The 20,707-nt window shown below is 36.5% G+C and overlaps 1 protein-coding gene across 1 annotated transcript; it reads right to left on the reverse strand.

The window, feature by feature from the left end:
• Positions 1-707: 707 nt before the first annotated feature.
• Positions 708-2,318, reverse strand: LOC111902080 (uncharacterized). Its single transcript, XM_023897956.3, has one exon. The coding sequence runs from the start codon at positions 1,855-1,857 to the stop codon at positions 991-993; it is 867 nt and encodes a 288-aa protein (XP_023753724.1). The 5' UTR covers positions 1,858-2,318; the 3' UTR covers positions 708-990.
• Between the last annotated feature and the right edge of the window lie 18,389 nt (positions 2,319-20,707).

Genomic DNA, 20,707 nt, shown 5'->3' on the forward strand with positions numbered 1-20,707 from the left:
TTAACATATCATTAAAATTTCAACATTTAAAAATTAGTTGTTAAAATTTATTCTCAAATGTTGTCGATTGATTATATATATATATATATATATATATATATATATATATATATAGAGAGAGAGAGAGAGAGAGAGAGAGAGAGTAATTAAATTACACGAATTGTCTTTATGGTTTGGGATAATTTGCACGTTTGGTCTCTAACTTATTTTTTTAACTCGGAAAGTCCCTACTGTTTGTTTTTGTTACGTCATTGGTCCCTATTGTTTGTTTTTGTTACACCCTTGGTCTCTATCTTACCTAAAAATACAATTATTTAAATAAGAAAAAATGGTGTGATAGGTAAGGTAAGGTGAAGAGGATGAGGTTGGTGGTGTGTTTATTTAAATAAATTAAAATATCAATGGCAAAATAGTTTTTTTTAGGTAAGAGAGAGAGACCACGCGTGTAACAAAAACAAACAGTATGGACCTTCCGAGTTAAATAAATAAGGTATGGACCAAACACACAAATTATCTTAAACCATAGGGAACATTCGTGTACTTTTATATATATATATATATATATATATATATATATATATATATATATATATATATATATATATATATATATATATATATATATATATATATATATATATATATATATATATATATATATATATATATATATATATATATATATATAAACCTGTTAAACAAACAATGACATGTTTCAATGATAACACCCTAACAAAATTTTACTTTTAGAGTTTTATTGAACCCAATTAGAGTTTTGATGAAAGGATAGAATCCAGATAATTCGTTGCCAATATACGCAATTAATCCTTAAAATTTAATCAATGGGACAATTAAAATTTAAAATAAATGGGTCTGAATAAAAGGGATATCATTAAACATCCCACCATCTATGAACATTACATCATATGACCATTCTTGGTTTAAAAATTTGAAAAAAAAAAAAAAAAACTTATAAAAAAAAAATGATAATTAGACTTTTTCTTCAACTCGAAGGGAATCGTTTTCATCTCTTACTTGTTCTATCTTACGATAAAGTAAAATAAGGGCGAACCAAATGAGACCTTTCAACACCCTAACCATCCCAATCGTCACCACCAAATAATACAACCACCAACCCATGAAATCAACCATACCAACACCCACATCCATCTCTCTCTTCATCTCCGTCACAACCACCAGCGACTCCACCTCATCTCTCAACCTCCACCACCACAAACAACCCAAACTAACCCCCATCACCACCCTCTCTACCCATCTCTCCTCCACCTCAAAACCATATATCGTATCATCCACCACCGGCTTCACTATCGTTCGCCACCAGTACTCCGTCGTGGCATACAACCCCAAGAAAAACACAATCCTGCATATAAAATTTCTCTCATGACCAAAACCCGAACCATCGATGCCAGCCCCTATACTCCCTTCGATCCCCAGTCCAACACAAACTTGCAACGTGCAGAGAACAATCCACGCTGTGTACAGACGCGGTCTGACGGTGGTCCCTGGTGAAACGGAAAAGCTTGGGAAAGTGATCCGGCCATTATTCAAGGTATGGACAAGGGAAGCAACGCATAGAAGGGAAACAAGTATGTGGAGAGGGCTGAGTGGGATGGAATTTAGGAGGAGAGAGAAGAAGACCAGAGAGGGCGGCTGAGCCGCCGGGAAATCATTCAGGGACAAAAGATAATCAGCGGTGGAAAGACGAGCTAGGAGGAGGAATGAGAGGGGAAGGAGGAGGCTGAGAAGGGTTGTTGTGAAAATACGAAGGGTGCCTCTCCATTTCATTAAAATATTCTCACTGATCTTATTCAGCCTCGTTATTTTGATGAAAGCCATATTGATCCCGTATATGCTCCAACTCTCCAAGAATTTGAATTTGAATCGTCTTGAGAGGAGACATTTGTTGAAGAGGTTATATATATATGTGTGTTTTCGCAACAACGACTAATGAATAGAGTGGCATCCACGACTCGGTAGTTGGTTGACATATGACAGGGTTTCACTTCATGCCATTGAGGACGACGACTACACATGGCAACCAATCTACTAAAATATATTATATAATCCTAACAAATTTGTTAAGCATTTTACTATTTGAAAATAGGGGCGTAAACAAGCCCAATAGTGCAAGTTCGAAATAACAAAAATATTCTACATGCTTTAACGTTGTCAAAATTAAAAAAAATCAGTCAGCCATCTAATGTAATTCTTGTTTTACATACATCCAAAATAACAAAAATAAGTGACCATTTGATGCAATATTGCAACCATTCAACCATTAGTAACATGTTTCAATAATAATAATAATAATAATAATAATAAATAAAAAATAAAAGACATTTTTAACCAAAATCAGCAAACATTAAAATACCAACAAAAACAACAATCTAACCAAAAAAAATATTTTTAACCATTTTTTAATTTAGAGTGAATTACATGGATGGTCCCTATAGTTTAGGGTAATCTGTACGTTTGATCCCTAACTATTTTTTTAACTCAAACGGTCATGAATGTATTTCCATTGCATGTTGGGTCTCTCAATATAATAAAAAGACTAAACTGCCATTTTTTTTTATTGTTTATTTGTTTTTAAAAAAATCTAATTAATTAATATGGTGGGACCCAATGTAAACCCTTACCTTCATTACATTTCAATCATCTCCTACCACTTCTAAATTATCCCTCTCCCACCAAAACCCAAAATGCACCATTTTTTTCATCTAAAGTGGTTAGATCTACCTTTGCTAACACTATCACTATTGTCGCCATGAGCCTTCTTATTCTCTCACTCATTTGCATCGCCATCTGCAAGAACCCTCTACTCACCATCTTTCAATTCCTGTGAACAAACCCAAACCCCTGGAGTCGGAACACTGTTATCGTTCCGGTGATGTTGATATTCTTTGGCAAGTCGTCGTTGGCAATGGTCTGAAATCGAAGTAAACCCTAACCCTGAAGTCAGAACAACTTACATCTGAAGTCGACACTTTTCCGGAAATGGAACCAGGTTAAACGCCTTTTCTGGTACCTGTGGTTGCTATGTGGTGGTTGTCGTGGGAGTATAGCTTTCAGGCAGAAGGAAATTGGTGTTTTCTGGCAAATGTGCCTTAGATTTGAAAATCAACATTTTTCCGGCAAGGGGACCGGATCAAAAACATTTTCCGGTAATTGCGATCAAGTATGTGTCGTACTTAGAAGTCTGCAATTTCTTATCATTTAGATCAGTGAAAGATGAGAACTGATCATTTGATTGTAGATTGAGCATGATATCAATAGTCTCTGAGTAGCCATGTTTTTCGATGACCTCTAAGGTTTCCGTCTCACAACCACTTTTTCCGATTGAGCATAATATTAACTAATTTTTGGACTTCAATTCTTTTTTATGGGATGAGAGAGAAATAGAGAGAGAGAGAGAGAGAGAGAAAGAGAGATGTTACCTGTTAAGAATCGGGTAGAGAAATGGTTGTTGACTGGATCTCATTCAACATAAAAATTCAAATAAATAATAAAATGGTTTTAAAATATAAGTTATAAACAATAAATAAATCCAAAAAAAAAACAAATAAGGGTAATATAGTTTTTTTAGGTCTGTTAGCCGTTAGGGACCAAACCCGCAACACAAATACATTATAAGGACCGCTTGAGTTAAAAATACAATTAGGGACCAAGTGTGCATATTATACAAAACCAAATGGACCATTCGTGTAATTTACTCTTAGATATATGTTAAAAGAATACTTACTTCTCATATATCTAAATAATGTTTGGTTTTTTCTTTTTTCTAATATACAGGAATAAAGCCATGGGTTTTGGGTTTAATCGGAGTTTGTTCAAGGTTTACACACTATGCACAATTTTTAATCTAAAGAATGTAGGGTTATTATCACTATACCCCAATAATGTAGAATATATATATATATATATATATATATATATATATATATATATATATATATATATCAGTTTAAATGGTCTATCATGATTTTTTTTCCTTTGAAGGGTACAAACTTGTTTTATTAGATTTTAAAAGGTCCTTATGGAAAATGTGAAGGGGTCACTCGGTGACCCCCATCCTAATCATCAGTTTTCATATGCCACGTAATGCTACGAAGATAAAACTAATCCATCTCGTTTGCCACGTTGGTGTGAGTAATAGACCTAAAAAGTATGTTTGATGAACACCCAATCAACCGTCTCTTTCGTCGTCTTTCTTCTGCTTGTCCCCCCCCCACCATCTTTTCTACAACCATTCTTCTGTCAAATCGCTGAAGTGGATCCTTGTTATGGTCGTTTACATGAAGATCAATCTATATTTTGCAGGTATTTTTACGAGGTACCCCGCTATTATGTACTCAGATGGAACGGAGCAAAGGTTTGAGGATATCGATTTTTTCGGGATGGAGAACAACGATGGTGTTCGTTTAAAGATTCGCAAATAAGAAATGTATCAATGTGTATTATTGCATTTCGATATTGAATTTCCAGATGGATTGAGGATAATTGCTAATGAAAAGGACTATCAGGAGTTCATTGAAGTAGGATATGCTAGTGGTTGTGTAGTTCTTGTGTACATGGATCATCTTGGTGTTAATGTACATTAATGGATTATTGATGGGCAAGCTAAAGTATGCAGTCCTCGAGACGAATTGTCGGGTGTAGATGAAGTTCCTAAAGAATTACAAGGTGATATGGATGATGGCATTGACATGTAATTTGACAATGAACCTGATGATTGCATTCTTATGAACAAGACAAAAAATGATCAGATTTTTGAGTAAGTTGTGCCCAAAGGTGCAAGTAACCCCAGACAGTCCACCTGATGAGGAGCCATATGATCAGATGAATGAGGATGAGGTAATACATAATGCCCAATATATTTATAATGAAAATGTTATTGGAAAAATCAGAAGCCTATATTAGGTATGAGATTTGAAAGTCCTAAACAACTGAAACATATGATGTGTAATTATGTTGTTGCAAATGGTTATCAATTATGCTACAAAAAAACGATAGTAAGAGACTTTTAGTTAAATGTTGTTCTGGAAGTGCAAGTTTAGAATGTCGGCTTCTTGGATGAATGAAGAAAAGTCTTTCCAGATTAAGAGTCTCATAAATGAGCATAACTGTGTAAGAAACTTCAAATTGGGATTAATTGTTAACTATTCCTTGATTAGTAGCAATTAGACCACATAATTCTTACAGAAACAAAAAGTTAGTGTTAGGATGCTTAGAGAAGAGGTTAAAGAGAAATTTGGTATAGATGTGAGTAAGGAACAATGTAGAAGAGCAAGGAAATATGCAATTGAAATGATTAAAGGAACACTAGTGGAGCATCATGCAAAGCTTTGGTAATATAGTGAGGAGATAAGAAGATCAAATCCATGAACAACAATCAAAATGGATGTCAATTGTATGCTAGATGGTAAGAATTATGTTAGCAAGTTTTACATATGTTTTGAGGGCCTAAAGCAAGGTTGGAAAGGGAAATATAGAAGAGTAATAAATTTGTAAGGTTGTTTCTTAAGGGGTTTATGTACTGGAGAGTTAATATGTGTTGTAGGAAGGGATGCTAATAATCATATATTCCCAATCGCATGGGCATTTGTCTATGTAGAAAATAAAGAAAATTGGAAATGGTACTTGGAGAATATTAAAGATGACCTTGAACTAGGAATGGTTTTGGTATTACATTGATGCCAAATCAGTATATGGTATGTCTATTACTTTCCTCTGTTACATATTGTAACTTTCAATTTCATTTTGTTTAACATATTGACATTAATTTTTAGGGAATATTGGAGGTTGTCAAAGATGTATTGCATACTGCTGAACATAGGCATTTTGGAAGGCATATTGTTGCCAACTTTAGGAAAAGATTTAATGGTGTACACTATGAGCCAATGTTTTGGAAGGCAAGCAAGATATCCACTGAGCCTTTATTCAATGAAGCCATGAAGGAGATTGAACTACTTAAACTTGTAGCCTTTGCATACCTTATGGAAACAAACCCCAAATCTTATAGTAGAGCATTATTTCAAGAGGGTAGGATGTGTGATGCAGTGGAAAATGGATTATCTATGTGACATCCCTATTTTTCACCGTCAGAAAAGACCTTTTTATTTATTCTTATTTTAAAACAGAGTATTCTTTATTTTTGAGGAATTGGTCCTGTAAAAGTATTTCCAAAGAAATGTTTTTCATTGCTCCTATAAAACTAGGATCCGAGAAATTTTAACAAAACATTTTTTTAAATAAATTCTAATAAACGGTTTGGTCAGAGACATGGGCTCGGTCTCTTGTCATGTTCTTGTGTGATTGTTGGCTTGGGGTCGGGAACATGGACCTCTGAATTAACCTTGGTTTTACAAGATGGGATGTATACAGTCATCTAGAGCCCAAACAGGAAAGTGATTCCCAAAATACTCATATTGGTTATATGTGTTGAATTTGAACTTGCTAATATGTGAACTGCTAGAAATGCATGTTGGTGGATAAGCTAAGTCTTTTTCAGGAACTGTTGGATAATAATGTATGATTTCTGTGATACTTTATGGTTTAGTGAATTTCTTGTTATATGTTATTTGATTATGTGAATTTCTAGGTGTATGTTGTATAGTTGTATACAATTAGGATTATATATCCTTAGAATGATTGACTTAGCCTTATTTTCAGTTCCTTGTTTGGTTGTGGTCTTTGGGTAGAGTCAATTATTCGACTGTCTATCTCATCTTGTATTGTGTGCAACTAGCATGCATAAGGCAACCACCAATGTGGGAGCATGATTGCGGACAATATTAAGAGGAACACCTAGGAAGTTAGTTGCAACACTTAGGAGCAGAAGGGTGTCAGTACACCTAGGAGTGATCTAGTACAGTGACTTGGGACCTTGGGATGAATTCTAAATCGACTATAGATAGGTGTGGAAGGTAGTATGGGCCCGTACTACTAAAATCACAGGATCCGTCTGAGAGTTAGAAGGAATCTCAAGGCTACTAAGGAACTAATAGGTGCAGCCTGGTGTGTTGAGCATTGTGTTTTGATGTTGACCTTTTTCCGTTGTACATTTCAGTATGGTGCTTATCAAAGGATTGGGATCAGGTGTTGGTGGCACTCAGAGGACGGGTCCGAGTGATGAGGAGGTATGTGGGATCATTGTTACCGAAGTGGTCATGGCGATCAGGGAGGGGATTTCGGAGTTGTATGGATTGGTTACGACCATGTTGATCTAGGAGTTTGACTGGCACTATGTCGTCGTCATGCAGGTTGCTGCTGCCGCAGCCACTATAGTCGTCTCCGTTGCAGGATTTCAAAGAGACGGGGGGGATGCAGTACTAGGAGTTTAGTAATACTAAACCTCCGGAGTTCAGGGACGTCAGGGACCCGATTATCACCTTAAGACGTATATATGACGTGGAGATATGTTTCTACACATGTTCGTGCCCCGAGGACCAGAAAGTGAAATTTACGTTAAATATTCTTCTCTAGGGTGCAAAGGATTGGTGGGAGTTTATGACCCAGGGATTTTCGCATGCAGACCGAGCCATAGTGACTTGGGAGCATTTTCTGGAAATGTTTTGTGCTAAGTATGTTCCTATTCTGGAGCGAGAACGGCTGGTACATGAGTACCTATTGCTCAAGCAGACGACTGAGTCGGTGACGAAGATCACCAAGATATTTACACAAAGAGGCCTCTTCTTCCCAGAGTATGTCGTTTCAAAGTAGGTGCAGATGAACCGATATTTGAGTATGCTCAATACAGAGATTCGAAAGTTCGTATCGACTTAGCCATATCATACCTTTACTGAGTTGCAGTCAAGCGTCAGGAGGAGGGAGATTGAGTTAGAGATCCCGAGGAAGGAGGATAGGATAGCTTCAGGGCAGTATCAACCGACGACCAAGCGGTTCAAGTCCGCCGAATCGAGTTCAGGACCCATTGAGAGGAAGAGTTTTGAGTGTTTTAAGTGCGGGAAATTTCACAATGGAAGGTGCCGACCTTTTGTATATCGCAGGTGTAGCGAGGAGGGTCATTTCGGTAGGGATTGCAAGTGGAGTACGCAGTTTTGTTTCAAATGCAGTCTGGAGGGACACATCAGAGCTTGTTGTCTCATTCTAATTTTCGCCAAGGTATAGAACCCTACACCCCTAGCTTGGCAATTAACCGACGAATGTCATGGGGCGGCTGAAGTTCCAGAGACTGAGGTTTGAGTTATCAGTTCTTCGATTTGGTCGGATACTACATTGATGATATCTTCTGTATTTTTGTGTATGATAGGAGGTTCAGATTTAAACTAGATTGATCAGTTGAATGGAATTATCTTAATTAACTTTGGTTTTAGATGATCTTATTTATGAATGGGTTTATTAGTTTCCTTGAAGTTTTGTGTGCGTGTTGGAATTTGTGAATGTTGTTTGTGGGTTCAGATTATTCTGTGTATCTGGATGTTAGGGGTGGGGATCGAGTAGTGGAGTTCAAGTTGGACTGGAAATTGAAGGATTTTTGAAGCTGCTAGAGTCTAGCATATTCCAAGTGGGGGAGAGTGGATACCTTGTAACAGGAAGACTTTATGCCAAGGTTCAGCTCTCAGCCAGATTTCTCTAGTTCAAGACCTTCACGCAACTGCTTAAATCTTCTAATTTTTGTAGTGGGGTCATCGTTATCTACTGAATTTCCTTTCGAATCATCTTAGTTTTGGTGGTATTAGTAATTTTTAGGGTGCCCTCTCATTTTAGACTCTAGGGTGTTAGGAGCCCATTTTGAGGGTTGTGAGGAGGGTTTCCTTGTTTGTTCTTGTTTGATTTGGACTTGGAAGTCACGGCCCAAAGGCCTGGTAGGGTTCGTTAATTCTTGTTGGTTCGGTGTGCGATATTGTAGGCTGCTAGTCCTGTTATTGGTTAGCATATCAGGGGTAAGCCTGAGTACAGTTATTGGTTAGTGGATCGAGGGTAATCCCGAGTGTAGTTATTAGTTACTGGTTAGTGGACCGGGGTAAGCCTGAGTGTAGTTATTGGTTAGCGGATTGGGAGTGAGCCCAAGTGCTGTTATTGGTTAGTGGATCGGGGCGAGCTTGAGTATTGTTAGTGGATAACAGAGTAGTTCTGTTACAACCGAGTAGGAGTATGGTCTAGTTTAATTTGTGACCACTTGGTTTTTGTTTCGTTAGTGCATTATATACAGGATTAGCATGATCGCCTTCGACCGAGAGTTATGTGTTTTATTTTTCCATAGGGCGGTGTCTGGGACCGATCAAATCTGTAGATTTTCAATCAGCATAGTTGATGTGAAGGTTGGTATAGCCTTATCCGTTTGGTTTTTGTAAGAATTTCTCGTTGGTGCATCAATATACGAGGTTGTCGACTATGGCATGGGTGGTGGTTTTCTTCTGCGACTTATAGATGGCGGTTCAATATAAAAAGTTATTGGTCCGGCCAGGTCTGCGAGTATTGGTCAACATGGGTGAAAAAAGGGTGGCTCTCTCTACATGAAGGTCGTGTAAGACTTCAGGATATGCAGGTTTCGGATAAGGAAGTGGGTTCTTTTCGTCACGACTTAAGGAGGATGTGTGAAGACGTTGTCTTCAAGTCGTGTGGTATCACAAAATTTAGGGTTGACAATTTTTTTTGCAGATGGTCGACTATTTAATCGATGTTTCAATAGAGGTGATTCAGACTTTGGATTCTCTTCTTCTATTGGCTTACGATCCTGGGTTGGAACCATTGTTGACGATGGTTGCAGGTGTTGACATTCAACCGATCTCAGTCCGCGTTTTAGCAGTCATGTTCGAAGGTCCCACAATAGGTTACTTCGAGGGTAGAAACGAGAACTAATTTCGAGGATGAAATCTAATTTAAGTGTGGGAGAATTGTAACACCTAGTTTCAGAACAAGTCGGTTTAGGGCATCGAGGAATCTAAGGCATGGATTTTGGGTAAAACCAGGTGTCACGACGTGACCATAGAGATGTCACGATGTAACAGGTTAAAAATGATATACATATTTTGAGGGCGATGTAACAAGATAATGGTCACATCGTGAGGATGGTGGCTGCCCATGCCCATGAATTTTAGGTTTCTCTCCATATTTAAGGATCTTATCTCAACCCTTATGGTATTCTCTTCATCCTCCACTCCATTCAAACAAAACCCTAGCCCCATCTATGAGTTCTTCAACATTTGGTGGTGTATTGGTGACATGAAGGTGAAGGGATCATCTTTGAAGCATAGATTCAGCTTGCAAGCCTCATTACCATCTTGTAGCAACTCCTCTGAACCCTTGTCAGTATTCAAGCTTCATGATTTATGGTTTATTGTTACTAGATATAGAGTTTTATGCTTTACTATCCATTTTTATATGAGTTAGAGTGTTGGGATTCCATAAAGTTGGAAACTTTATGGGTCCTTAGAGTCCTTTAGTGATTATATCTGGTAGATATGAAGTTTGGTAGAGTTTGAGCTCTTGTTTGAGGCTTTGACCTCCTTTTTCTTCATAACTGACCTAATTTGAGCCCAAGACTTACATTGTGCATGCAAGACCATAAAACATCAATTTTTATGGCTTATGGGATGTAAGGAAGCCTTCTGCAGGAGATAGTTCCGTGGCTTAATGGATTGAGGGCTTAATTCATTAAGTTTCCCTTCAGCTAGTTCTCACGACGTGACGAGATATCTGTCACGTTGTGACAATTGAAGACTCGCGACTATTTTATCTTTTAGTTGGTCACGACGTGACCAAGAGATTGTCACGTCATGAGGAGCCATTGACATGTTGACCGTTGACTTTTGTTAACCATTGATTTTTGACCATATTGACTTTGAGTCAAACTTGAAGGATTGGGGTTGTTGATTAAGATTCTACTATGTTTCGGTGCTAGTAGGTTCGTGGGAGCAATCTATGTAGAAAGGGAACGTGTCGCGGTGTTTCTGGGTTCTTCAATCCAGATGAGTCTTCCTCACTATACCCGTGGGTCGAAGGCACCAATGTCGGCCCATTAGATTTGGTTATGTATCATTGTATATAGGATATTGTTATGCTATAGAGATCTGTTATATATATATATATATATATATATATATATATATATATATACATATATATATATATATATATATATATATATATATCCTTGTGTGTTAGGATGTAGAAGTTGTGGTATGCTGGTTAAAGTACCAATAGGTTGGTTATCGCCTATTGGAATTGTTGGATTAATGTCTAAGTCCATAACTATAATTGGTACGACTTGACCCGACCCGACATGGTCCATTTGGGTTGCATGGCATCATGCACCTGGATAGACTATAATGAGAAAAATAAGACACTTATGGTTATTAATATATTATAAGTTCTAGTATATTAATAATAAGAATAATAAGATTATTTAATTAGTATTGATCAAGAATTAATCTAGGATTAATTAAGTGATCAAAAGAAGACTAATTAAATATATGGGTTGATTGTGTAAATCATCCATACTTGTATAGTGGGCTAATGCTCCATGGATAATCAAGTTGGGCTAAAACCCATAGGATGGTCCATGGATGCTCCATGGTGTATTTGAATCCATGGATCCAAGGAAATGGAAAGTCATGACAATTAGGGTTTACCCTAATTGTAACACTATATAAAGATCTTATTCTTGACAAAATCGGCGACTAGTATCATTCTAGAAAGGGCTAGCCGATTTCATGAGTTGTGGATTTCTCTCAAGTTATTCCAAGTGTATTTGGTGTTGTGTGAACCATTCGAGGTATCACACTTGGGGCACTAGGCACTCAAGCTTCATGAAGACATTCTATATCAAAGAGGTATGTATTCTATCTTGTTATATTGATAGTTTTGTATGCTAGATTAGGATAATACCTTGGATGTTCATATTTGCATGTATAATAGAGAAAACATAGATCCAAGGTATTTAGGGTTGCATGTACACTTAGGAGTGTTAGAATGCTCATAACCCAATGGTGGTATCAGAGCCTAGGCTTGTTTTCTTGTTATACTTGCAAAAGAAGCTGGAAAATCGAGTTTTGATGTTGTCTGCCCAGCAGACTCACCGAGTCCAAGGCAAAAGCATCCAACTCGCCGAGTTGGTTCGTGCACTCGACGAGTTGGACCCCCAGACAGCATAAATTCGACTTTTTTTTGGCTAGAATTGGACTAGGAACATTACCTTAAGATGTTTTTGAACTTATAAACTTGTTTTTGATGTGGTAATGTTCATGCTAATCCAATTTCAAAGATAATTGTCAATAGATTCATGTTTTGTATTAGTTTAAGGTTTAGACTAATTACATGAAAAAGTTTGATTTGAATTATCTTGTTCTTATGAGTTGCTTAGATTAATAGAAAAGTTGAGTGAAATAGTTGTTTTCAATCCAAATTAATCTAAGAGTTGATTCTAAAATGTGTTTTTGTAACTTGTCCTCAAGTTATATGAAAAGTCACATTTAAGTTTCATAAAACTCATAATTGTTGGCAAAGGTTACAAAAATGAAGAGTCTAGTTCTAATTAAATGGGTGTATGACTCCATAACTTGTCCTCAAGTTATGGAGGACCAAAAGTCTCTTCATTAAATAATAAAAAAACAAAAAGTGTAACCTTAATTAATTCAATACGTTATAAAATAAAGAAAAGTTAATTCTTTTATTAGTTTAAAGTCTTCCATAACTTGTCCTCAAGTTATGGAACTTGAAGAGTTTTTGGATTAAAACTACTTTAAACACATAAGTTATGGAATTAATTAGTTTTGAATAGTTTCAAAACTTGCCCTCAAGTTTTGGAATTTCTAAAGTTTTCTCTTATGAATACTTTAATTCCAAGTTAGCCCTTAGAATTTTAAAAGTTAAAATTCAACCCTTATACTTTATAATATTATAAGTTAATAATATATATATGTATAAGAGTAAAGTCAGTCTTACCGCTAGTACGCCTCATTCACGAAGCCGGTTTATAAGGTGGGTATAAGGTTGTTGCCTATAAAATGGCAACTTAATGGGTGTCCACTCTCACCCACCGCTTGCTTGACTGGTGGAGGGTCATTAGCCGAACGGGTTTGACAGGACTAGAATTCTCCCTTCATTAAAAGTATTAATGATAAATACTAAGTAACTAAACTCTTAATAATACCCAATCTTAGTTACTTAGGAAAATGTGAATAAGGTGCTAATCCATGAAATTACACTTTGCACTTTGTTTAAGTCGGTTAGTGGAGCGTGTGTGGTTAACCGGCACACTAACTCGTATTTAACAAGGTAGGCAAAGGGTAACTTAATGTTTATCATAGTATCGATGGAGCGTGTGTGGTTAACCGGCACATCGATTGAGGGGTAAACACTTAAGGGTACCAAGTAATCTGCATGGTTACTTCACACCTTGTTTTGTGATCCTCGGCATCCCAGTCACAAAACCTGAAGGGCACACTCGAGATTGAAACATGCCATTGAAAATTTCAATGAATCTCAAAGATCTAGGAGTTTCAAAACCAATTAAAACCTAATAATACATTTCGTTTATCTTGGTGGAAATTGGTGAATCGTCATTCACCTACCTTCAAATATTTTATAGCTTGGATTAAGGCATACCTCTTCTAAGTTATAAAATAGTTTGTTGGGTCCTAGCCTTAATATTTCATATTGGGTGTCATATTAAGGACTTAAGATCAACTATCTTGAATATCTCCCAAAAGATGTCTGGTTTAGACATTTATGATCTTCCCAAATCTCTTGAAACAAGCTTTCCTAATGAAGATGATGTCCCATGGATATCATACTTCTTCACCTCTTCAAATTATTCTCCCTAACCCACAAGTTCTTGAAAAGTTTAAGGTCACTCAGGCCCTATTGGCAAGGCAAGGTCTAGGTGTGGTCATATCTTGGAGATGTAGTCACATATTGACAAGCCGGGAGAGTTGGGTGTCAAAGTCTTGAGAAAGTTGGTGGTTCAATCACTTTCTAAGTCACATAGAGAGTTCCTTTGGGACACCTATGAAACAGACTATGACAAGACCCTTAATGATCTTATCTATTTGTTAAGATCAACTTCCTTAAAACTTGATGGACATTGACAATAGTGACACAGGAAATCCAGAAAAACATTCTCTTCCCAATGGAAAGGGATCGGCCATAGTCAACTCGGTTGACCAAATGGTAAAGAGAAAAACTAAGTATGTGATAGTCCTGTGTACCATTATCAAAGGGTCCATATGTTTATATTGCCAAAGGAAGGGACATTGGTTACGAATCTGCCAAATTTACCTAAGGATGTTGAAGTCAATAAGTTTGACTCTACTTCAGGTAAAGTCCACTATCTAACTCTGCTAAGTTTCTATTCTGAGATTCTTGATACATGATGTGACTGGGTCACATGGTGATGTTTTAAGAATCAAAGAAAAGTGAAGAAACTTAAAGAAAGAATATGTTGAATTTGATCGCATAGATGGATCTCTATCGCGTAGTTTAAGGTTCGGATTCTTGAGCTACTTCTTAGGAGTTATGAGATATTGCTTAGGAATAGATAACAACAAGTTTTCATATGGATTGTAAGGATAAGTTTTTCCACAAAGTTTTAAAATAAAAGAAAATTTTAGATTTTATTTATTTTAAAATATCCTTACAATGGCATTTGAGGAAAAATTGTTGCTTATATGATTCCATTAATAACAAGAGTGGAAATATGAAATTAATTCTTTCATTTGTGGTAATGTCTAAATTTACCAAATAAGGAAAGATTCTCATCACCCAAGTTTCAGTTGGATAGAAACTTGGAATCATGCAAGTTGTATAGCATGATGAATGAGAACTTTCAAGTATTGGAAAAATAAGACTAACTACTTGTTCACATGGATGTGTGAGTCAAGTAACGGACTAAGGGATCGAGTACACATTCTTGTGCACTGATTAAGTCCACCACAAAAGATCGATAAGATTATTCGTCATAATTTACTAAAGCTTAGTAAATATGGTTATACTTACAGGCTAAAGTATAATTCTGAGACATTGGAAAAGGTTCCAATGTAAGGCAGAGCGAATAAGAAGAATCAAATTAGGTAGAAGGATAAAAGTTTCTCAAATCTAAAAAAATGGGAGAGTACTTTAGTATAAGTTTTTATGATCATCTTAATGATTTAGAGACCTTATCACAATTCATCCTCTAAGTGCTTTCTTATAACTAAGAAGAGGAGCTATGAATTGGTGAAGTGGCTAAATCAAGAAGAGGAGTCATACTTCATTCCAATACAAGTCTTAGAGTCATACTCCAAGATTGTAACTTGAGTGACATGTCTCAAAGAAGGTTTAAAACACTTGTCAAATGTAAGAGTAAAAGTTTTCTACTCTTGTACATTTGAAATTGGTAAGTTGTGATGTTTTGGATAAAACAAAGACCAACTTAGGCCAATTGTGTGAAGTGTTTTGTCTTGGTTAGAATCCACACTATCTCTTGGATGTTTGACAAGGGAGTCTTATAGGTCAAGAGGACAGTGGGAGTCTTAAAGGTCTTGAAAGTCTCAAGAACTAATCAAGAATAGAACCTGAAGTTCTTCACTAGCACACGACTTGAGGTTTATAACCTATCGTGTTGACATAGTCTGTGCCCATTCTAGTTAAAGTTGGCTTTGCATTTGAGTTCTTAGAGTTCTCAATGTGTTGCACAACAACTTGGAAGCAATGGCAGGCCCTTGAGCTGTCAGGTGGCAAGAAATTAAGATTGAGTTCAGTCCATATGAGTTTGGATTTGTCATTATCCTTGTCTTGTGACTATGGTTTTGCCAATTCACATGGATAAGAACACATACACCATTAAATCTATGTGTCATAAGGTTTCTCTCCGATTCATGAAAATGATGGTGAGGAAACACTTTCACTAAGTAGATTTTAGCTAGATAGCAATTGTGATATTTGCATTCTCAAAGTCGTTAGTGGAGCGTGTGTGGTTTACCGGCACACTAACCTGGACTTGTGAGAAGTGGCAAAAAGGTCTAACCATTATGATTACGACATCCCTCTTCATAATTGTTTAGACACACAAGTGTGCTATCTAAGGGAAGGTGTGTGATTTTGATAAAGTTTTATCAAAACAATCTAGTATCAGAAATCTGAACTTTGGTAAGAAAGTCAGCTGATTTCTGAGTACATGTCAAAGCTAGTGGGAGCATAAGTGTTATGCGAATAATCATCATGTTAGTGGGAGCATGATAATTATGATAAGTATTGCAAGTTAGCAATGTTAATTATAGAAAACAAAAGTTTCAATTGGGAAAGAGTTGTTTTGCTATAATTAAGGGAGAGGAAATTATACTTCATCTCAAATCTATAAGTTTAGATCGTGAGGTTTTAATCATTTAGTCAAGGATATATATGAATTTCATGTTGGAATGGCTCAACATAAGGAAATTCTATATATGGGTCCATTATTTGCGTTCTAAAATTCGATTATGATTACGACATCCTTTTTTTTCATAATCTGAATTATGAGAACTTGGCAAATTGAAATGGACATATTATAGCAAAAGACTGGTTTCGTCTTTATGTGAGACATCATGAATCGTGTCCCATATGCTTCGGATATAGGATCGATTACATGTGCTATATTCATCCTTTCTAAAATTTTCCAAGTGCCTAGGGCATTAAGAAGGGAAAAGGTTTAGAACTGGATATGACTAAAAGGATTAAACAATTGTTGAGGACAATCTAAGGTTTACCAAAGATTGGTTGCTCAAGGACAGTTGGAAGTATAGTGATAATTCTAGAAGGACCATATTGACATAGTCTGTAAGGAGGCAACTCTTGTTCAGAAGTGATAGTCAAAATGGAATTTGGAAATGTTTCAAAGTTAGAATTTTCAATCTGTTTAAGATTAGGAAACTTATTGCAAGAAGGATGTTTCCAAGGAGCTGATCTCCTTTGGAATACTCTATAAGATTATTGTCAAGTCTTTCTGACTTTGTGCATAATCATTACAAGAGGATCAATGCATATAAGTTTAGAATCTAACAGATTTCAGTAAATGACATGAATTTGGAATTCTTGTATTTGCAGTTAGGATTTGGGAGTGTGAAAAGAGAATCATTGAAGTTATGTTCAATGGATCTAGTTCACAAAGTAAAGATCATTGACAAACATAGTATTCATAATTGGTGTATGGCATGACTAGTGTTTAGAAAACATAGTGTACATGCTTGGAGCATGGGGAAACTATTGTTTTAAATTCAAGAATAAAGTTGATAGCTGAAACAGTATACAATGAATAATGTGTAATCATATGGTGATAAATAAAAGGTGTTTTATTTATGTTCATAGGTTTTGATACCATATTGGATTCAATTATTATTGTGTTTCATTTTGCATGTTTTGACTTCCAGAATAAACTAGGTTATTCTTCCGGAATGACTAAGTTATTCAAACCGTCCACAGTCGGTCATATGTTGGAAGTAGATATGAATTAAGACTGTCATGGGTTGGCTTGTAGAGGTCTAAGGTGTTGGACAAAGGGCTACAACACTCATGAGTGCTCATAAGTTCTGAGTATTGGATTCAACCCGCGCTCATTGGAATCACTTCATGGATTTTATCACGAGTGATCATGAGACGATAATATCTTATATTCTTCAAACCTAGAGATATGAGTTGTTACTATGAGTTGATAGTACATTGATTGCACGAAAACGCATTTGGTAACTCGGTGCTATAAAACATGTCTTTGTGTATGATTCAACAAGTAGTAGAACAAGCCATATGAGTCGAAGTTTATCCATTCCTTTTACCTTCGGGATAAAAGCGATATCTGTGGGCCCCTCGATGATTTGATGATGACAAATGGAAGTGCTTGGCCGGGCGAGGACTGATTTGATTTGTTCAATTAGTCAGTCATCATAAATCGGAAATCGGGAAACAAAAAATGGACAGAGAGAATGATTATAATCTATGTCTCAGTCCATATGATATCTAGAATGGAGGAATATATGATCCCTTATCTAATGGACAAGTCATTGACAAATGTCAGAGTTCATCGACAAGGTCAGAGTTCGACAGAAGCTTTTGAGAGCTACGATTGCCAGTCGGTTCCTGAAGTCATACGCAATATTAGTTTTAGACTTATCCAAGTGGGAGACTGTTGGATTAATGTCTAAGTCCATAACTATAATTGGTATGACTTGACCCGACCCGACAAGGTCCATTTGGGTTGCATGGCATCATGCACTTGGATAGACTATAATGAGAAAAATGTTGGATTAGTGTCTAAGTCCATAACTATTTTGGTATGTACTTGACCCGATTATGAGCATGGTCCTTTTGGGTTGCCTTCACCATAGCAATATGTAGGATGAATTAAGGAGAGAAAGGTTTAAATTTGATTTATTAATATATTATGAGAATAATATATTAAAGGAGAAATCATATTGTTTAATTAATATTAGTCAAGAATTAATTGATAATTAATTTTGTGGCTAAAAGAGATTAATTAAACTCAGGGGACTGGACTGCAAGTATTGGATAATTGAGTTATTGGGCTAAGGAATGCTAAAGGATCAAGGGGTGAACTAAATTATGATGGAAGCCCATCATATGTTCGTCCATGGCCTTATCCAGAAGGTTCCATGGGCTGCTTAGAGTTTAAGCTGTCCATTAGGGTTTTGACTGAAATCCTAGCAGCCCACACAAGTATATAAAGGACCCCTTAGGCTCTAAAAACGTGGACAACTGATTCTCTAGGGTTTCTAGTCGTTTTTTGGGCAGCCTCCTTTCTTCTCCTCTTCATCCAAGTTGCATAAGGTGTTTGTGACTCCATTAGAGGTGCAGCACTTGAGGCACTAAGCTTTCTAAGGCCAATCCAAGCAAGGAATTGATTGTTATTGCTATATAACAATCAAAGGTAATTCTCTAAACCCTAATTCAGTTTATAATATGTTAGATCTAAGTTTATTAGTCTTGGATTCAAAGCATGTACAATAGAGAAACCTAGATCCAAGCATTAGGGTTTGTATGAACACATAGGATTGTTCTTATGCCTAAAACCCATCAAAAAATAAGACACTTATGGTTATTAATATATTATAAGTTCTAGTATATTAATAATAAGAATAATAAGATTATGTAATTAGTATTGATCAAGAATTAATCTAGGATTAATTAACTGATCAAAAGAAGACTAATTAAATATATGGGTTGATTGTGTAAATCATCCATACTTGTATAATGGGCTAATGCTCCATGGATAATCAAGTTGGGCTAAAACCCATAGGATGGTCCATGGATGCTCCATGGTGTATTTGAACCCATGGATCCAAGGAAATGGAAAGTCATGACAATTAGGGTTTACCCTAATTGTAACACTATAGAAAGATCTTATTCTTGACAAAATCGGCGACTAGTATCATTCTAGAAAGGGCTAGCCGATTTCATGAGTTGTGGATTTCTCTCAAGTTATTCCAAGTGTATTTGGTGTTGTGTGAACCATTGGAGGTGTCACACTTGGGGCACTAGGCACTCAAGCTTCATGAAGACATTCTACATCAAAGAGGTATGTATTCTATCTTGTTATATTGATAGTTTTGTATGCTAGATTAGGATAATACCTTGGATGTTCATATTTGCATGTATAATAGAGAAAACATAGATCCAAGGTATTTAGGGTTGCATGTACACTTAGGAGTGTTAGAATGCTCATAACCCAACAGGAATGCCTTACGGGTTGTATGTAGCTACTTAGGATAGCCGAAGGACTCTTGATCTAGGCTTTCTTTCATGTTCCTTGTTTGGTTGTGGCTCTAGAGTAGGATCACATGTCCGGGTGTCTATCTCACCTCTAGTTACATATGGCTATGCATTCCTTGGAGATTTGTCGGTAGTGAAGCAGTCTGCTATGAGGAATCGAGTAGGCAGTAGAGAGTTTTTTGGCAGGTGGATTTATAGTTTCCTATGCTTATATGCTTACTTGATTATTTGTTTGATTATATATGTCTACATATCGTTATGGGTGAGGTTGGCGCGGTCCTGATGTGTGTTGTATGCCAAGATACCAGGTGCGGGCCGACTATAAGCCATAGGCACGGAGGCTCAAGAGTAGCGATTGGGTTGAGGCAGCTGGCCAAAAAACCCAGGAGCAATCCAAACATAAGATGAGGGTCGGGAGGGCAATCCAGACGTATGTTGTGGGCTCGGGAGCAATCCATACATAAGTTGAGGGCCAGGAGAGCAATCCAGACTTATGTTGTGGGCTCAAGGGTAATCCAAACTGATGATTGTGGACACAATGTGCATGCTTGTATATGTATTGTTGTGTGAGGTATTTTGGGGTAACACACTAAGCTTCGTGGTTACCCAGTTGTGTATGTTTTTAGGTACCATCGGTGATTGTGGGAATGCGAAGGTGTGACTGTACATACTCGTTAGCAGTATTGAGGATTCCATGTTTATTATATTACTCTGATTTTTAACAAATTTAATTCGGAACAAATGGTTTTCTTAAGATGGATTTTATAATTGCGAAGTTTTACCTTAATTAAAAATGAAAAATTTTGGTTTTGAAAATGGGACATTACAGATGAGTTGTTCCATGTGTCATTCTTTTCATCATTTAGCTTGGTGACGAACCCTAATCGTGGTGTGTCGAAGTTTAGGGAGACGCAACATAGTTTGATTGAATGGTTTGGAAAAATAGTTGTATTGGAAGAGGAATACCAGGTGGGATCATGTGTTT

Source organism: Lactuca sativa, chromosome 9, assembly GCF_002870075.4.
Source record: "Lactuca sativa cultivar Salinas chromosome 9, Lsat_Salinas_v11, whole genome shotgun sequence".
Taxonomy (NCBI): Eukaryota; Viridiplantae; Streptophyta; class Magnoliopsida; order Asterales; family Asteraceae; genus Lactuca; species Lactuca sativa.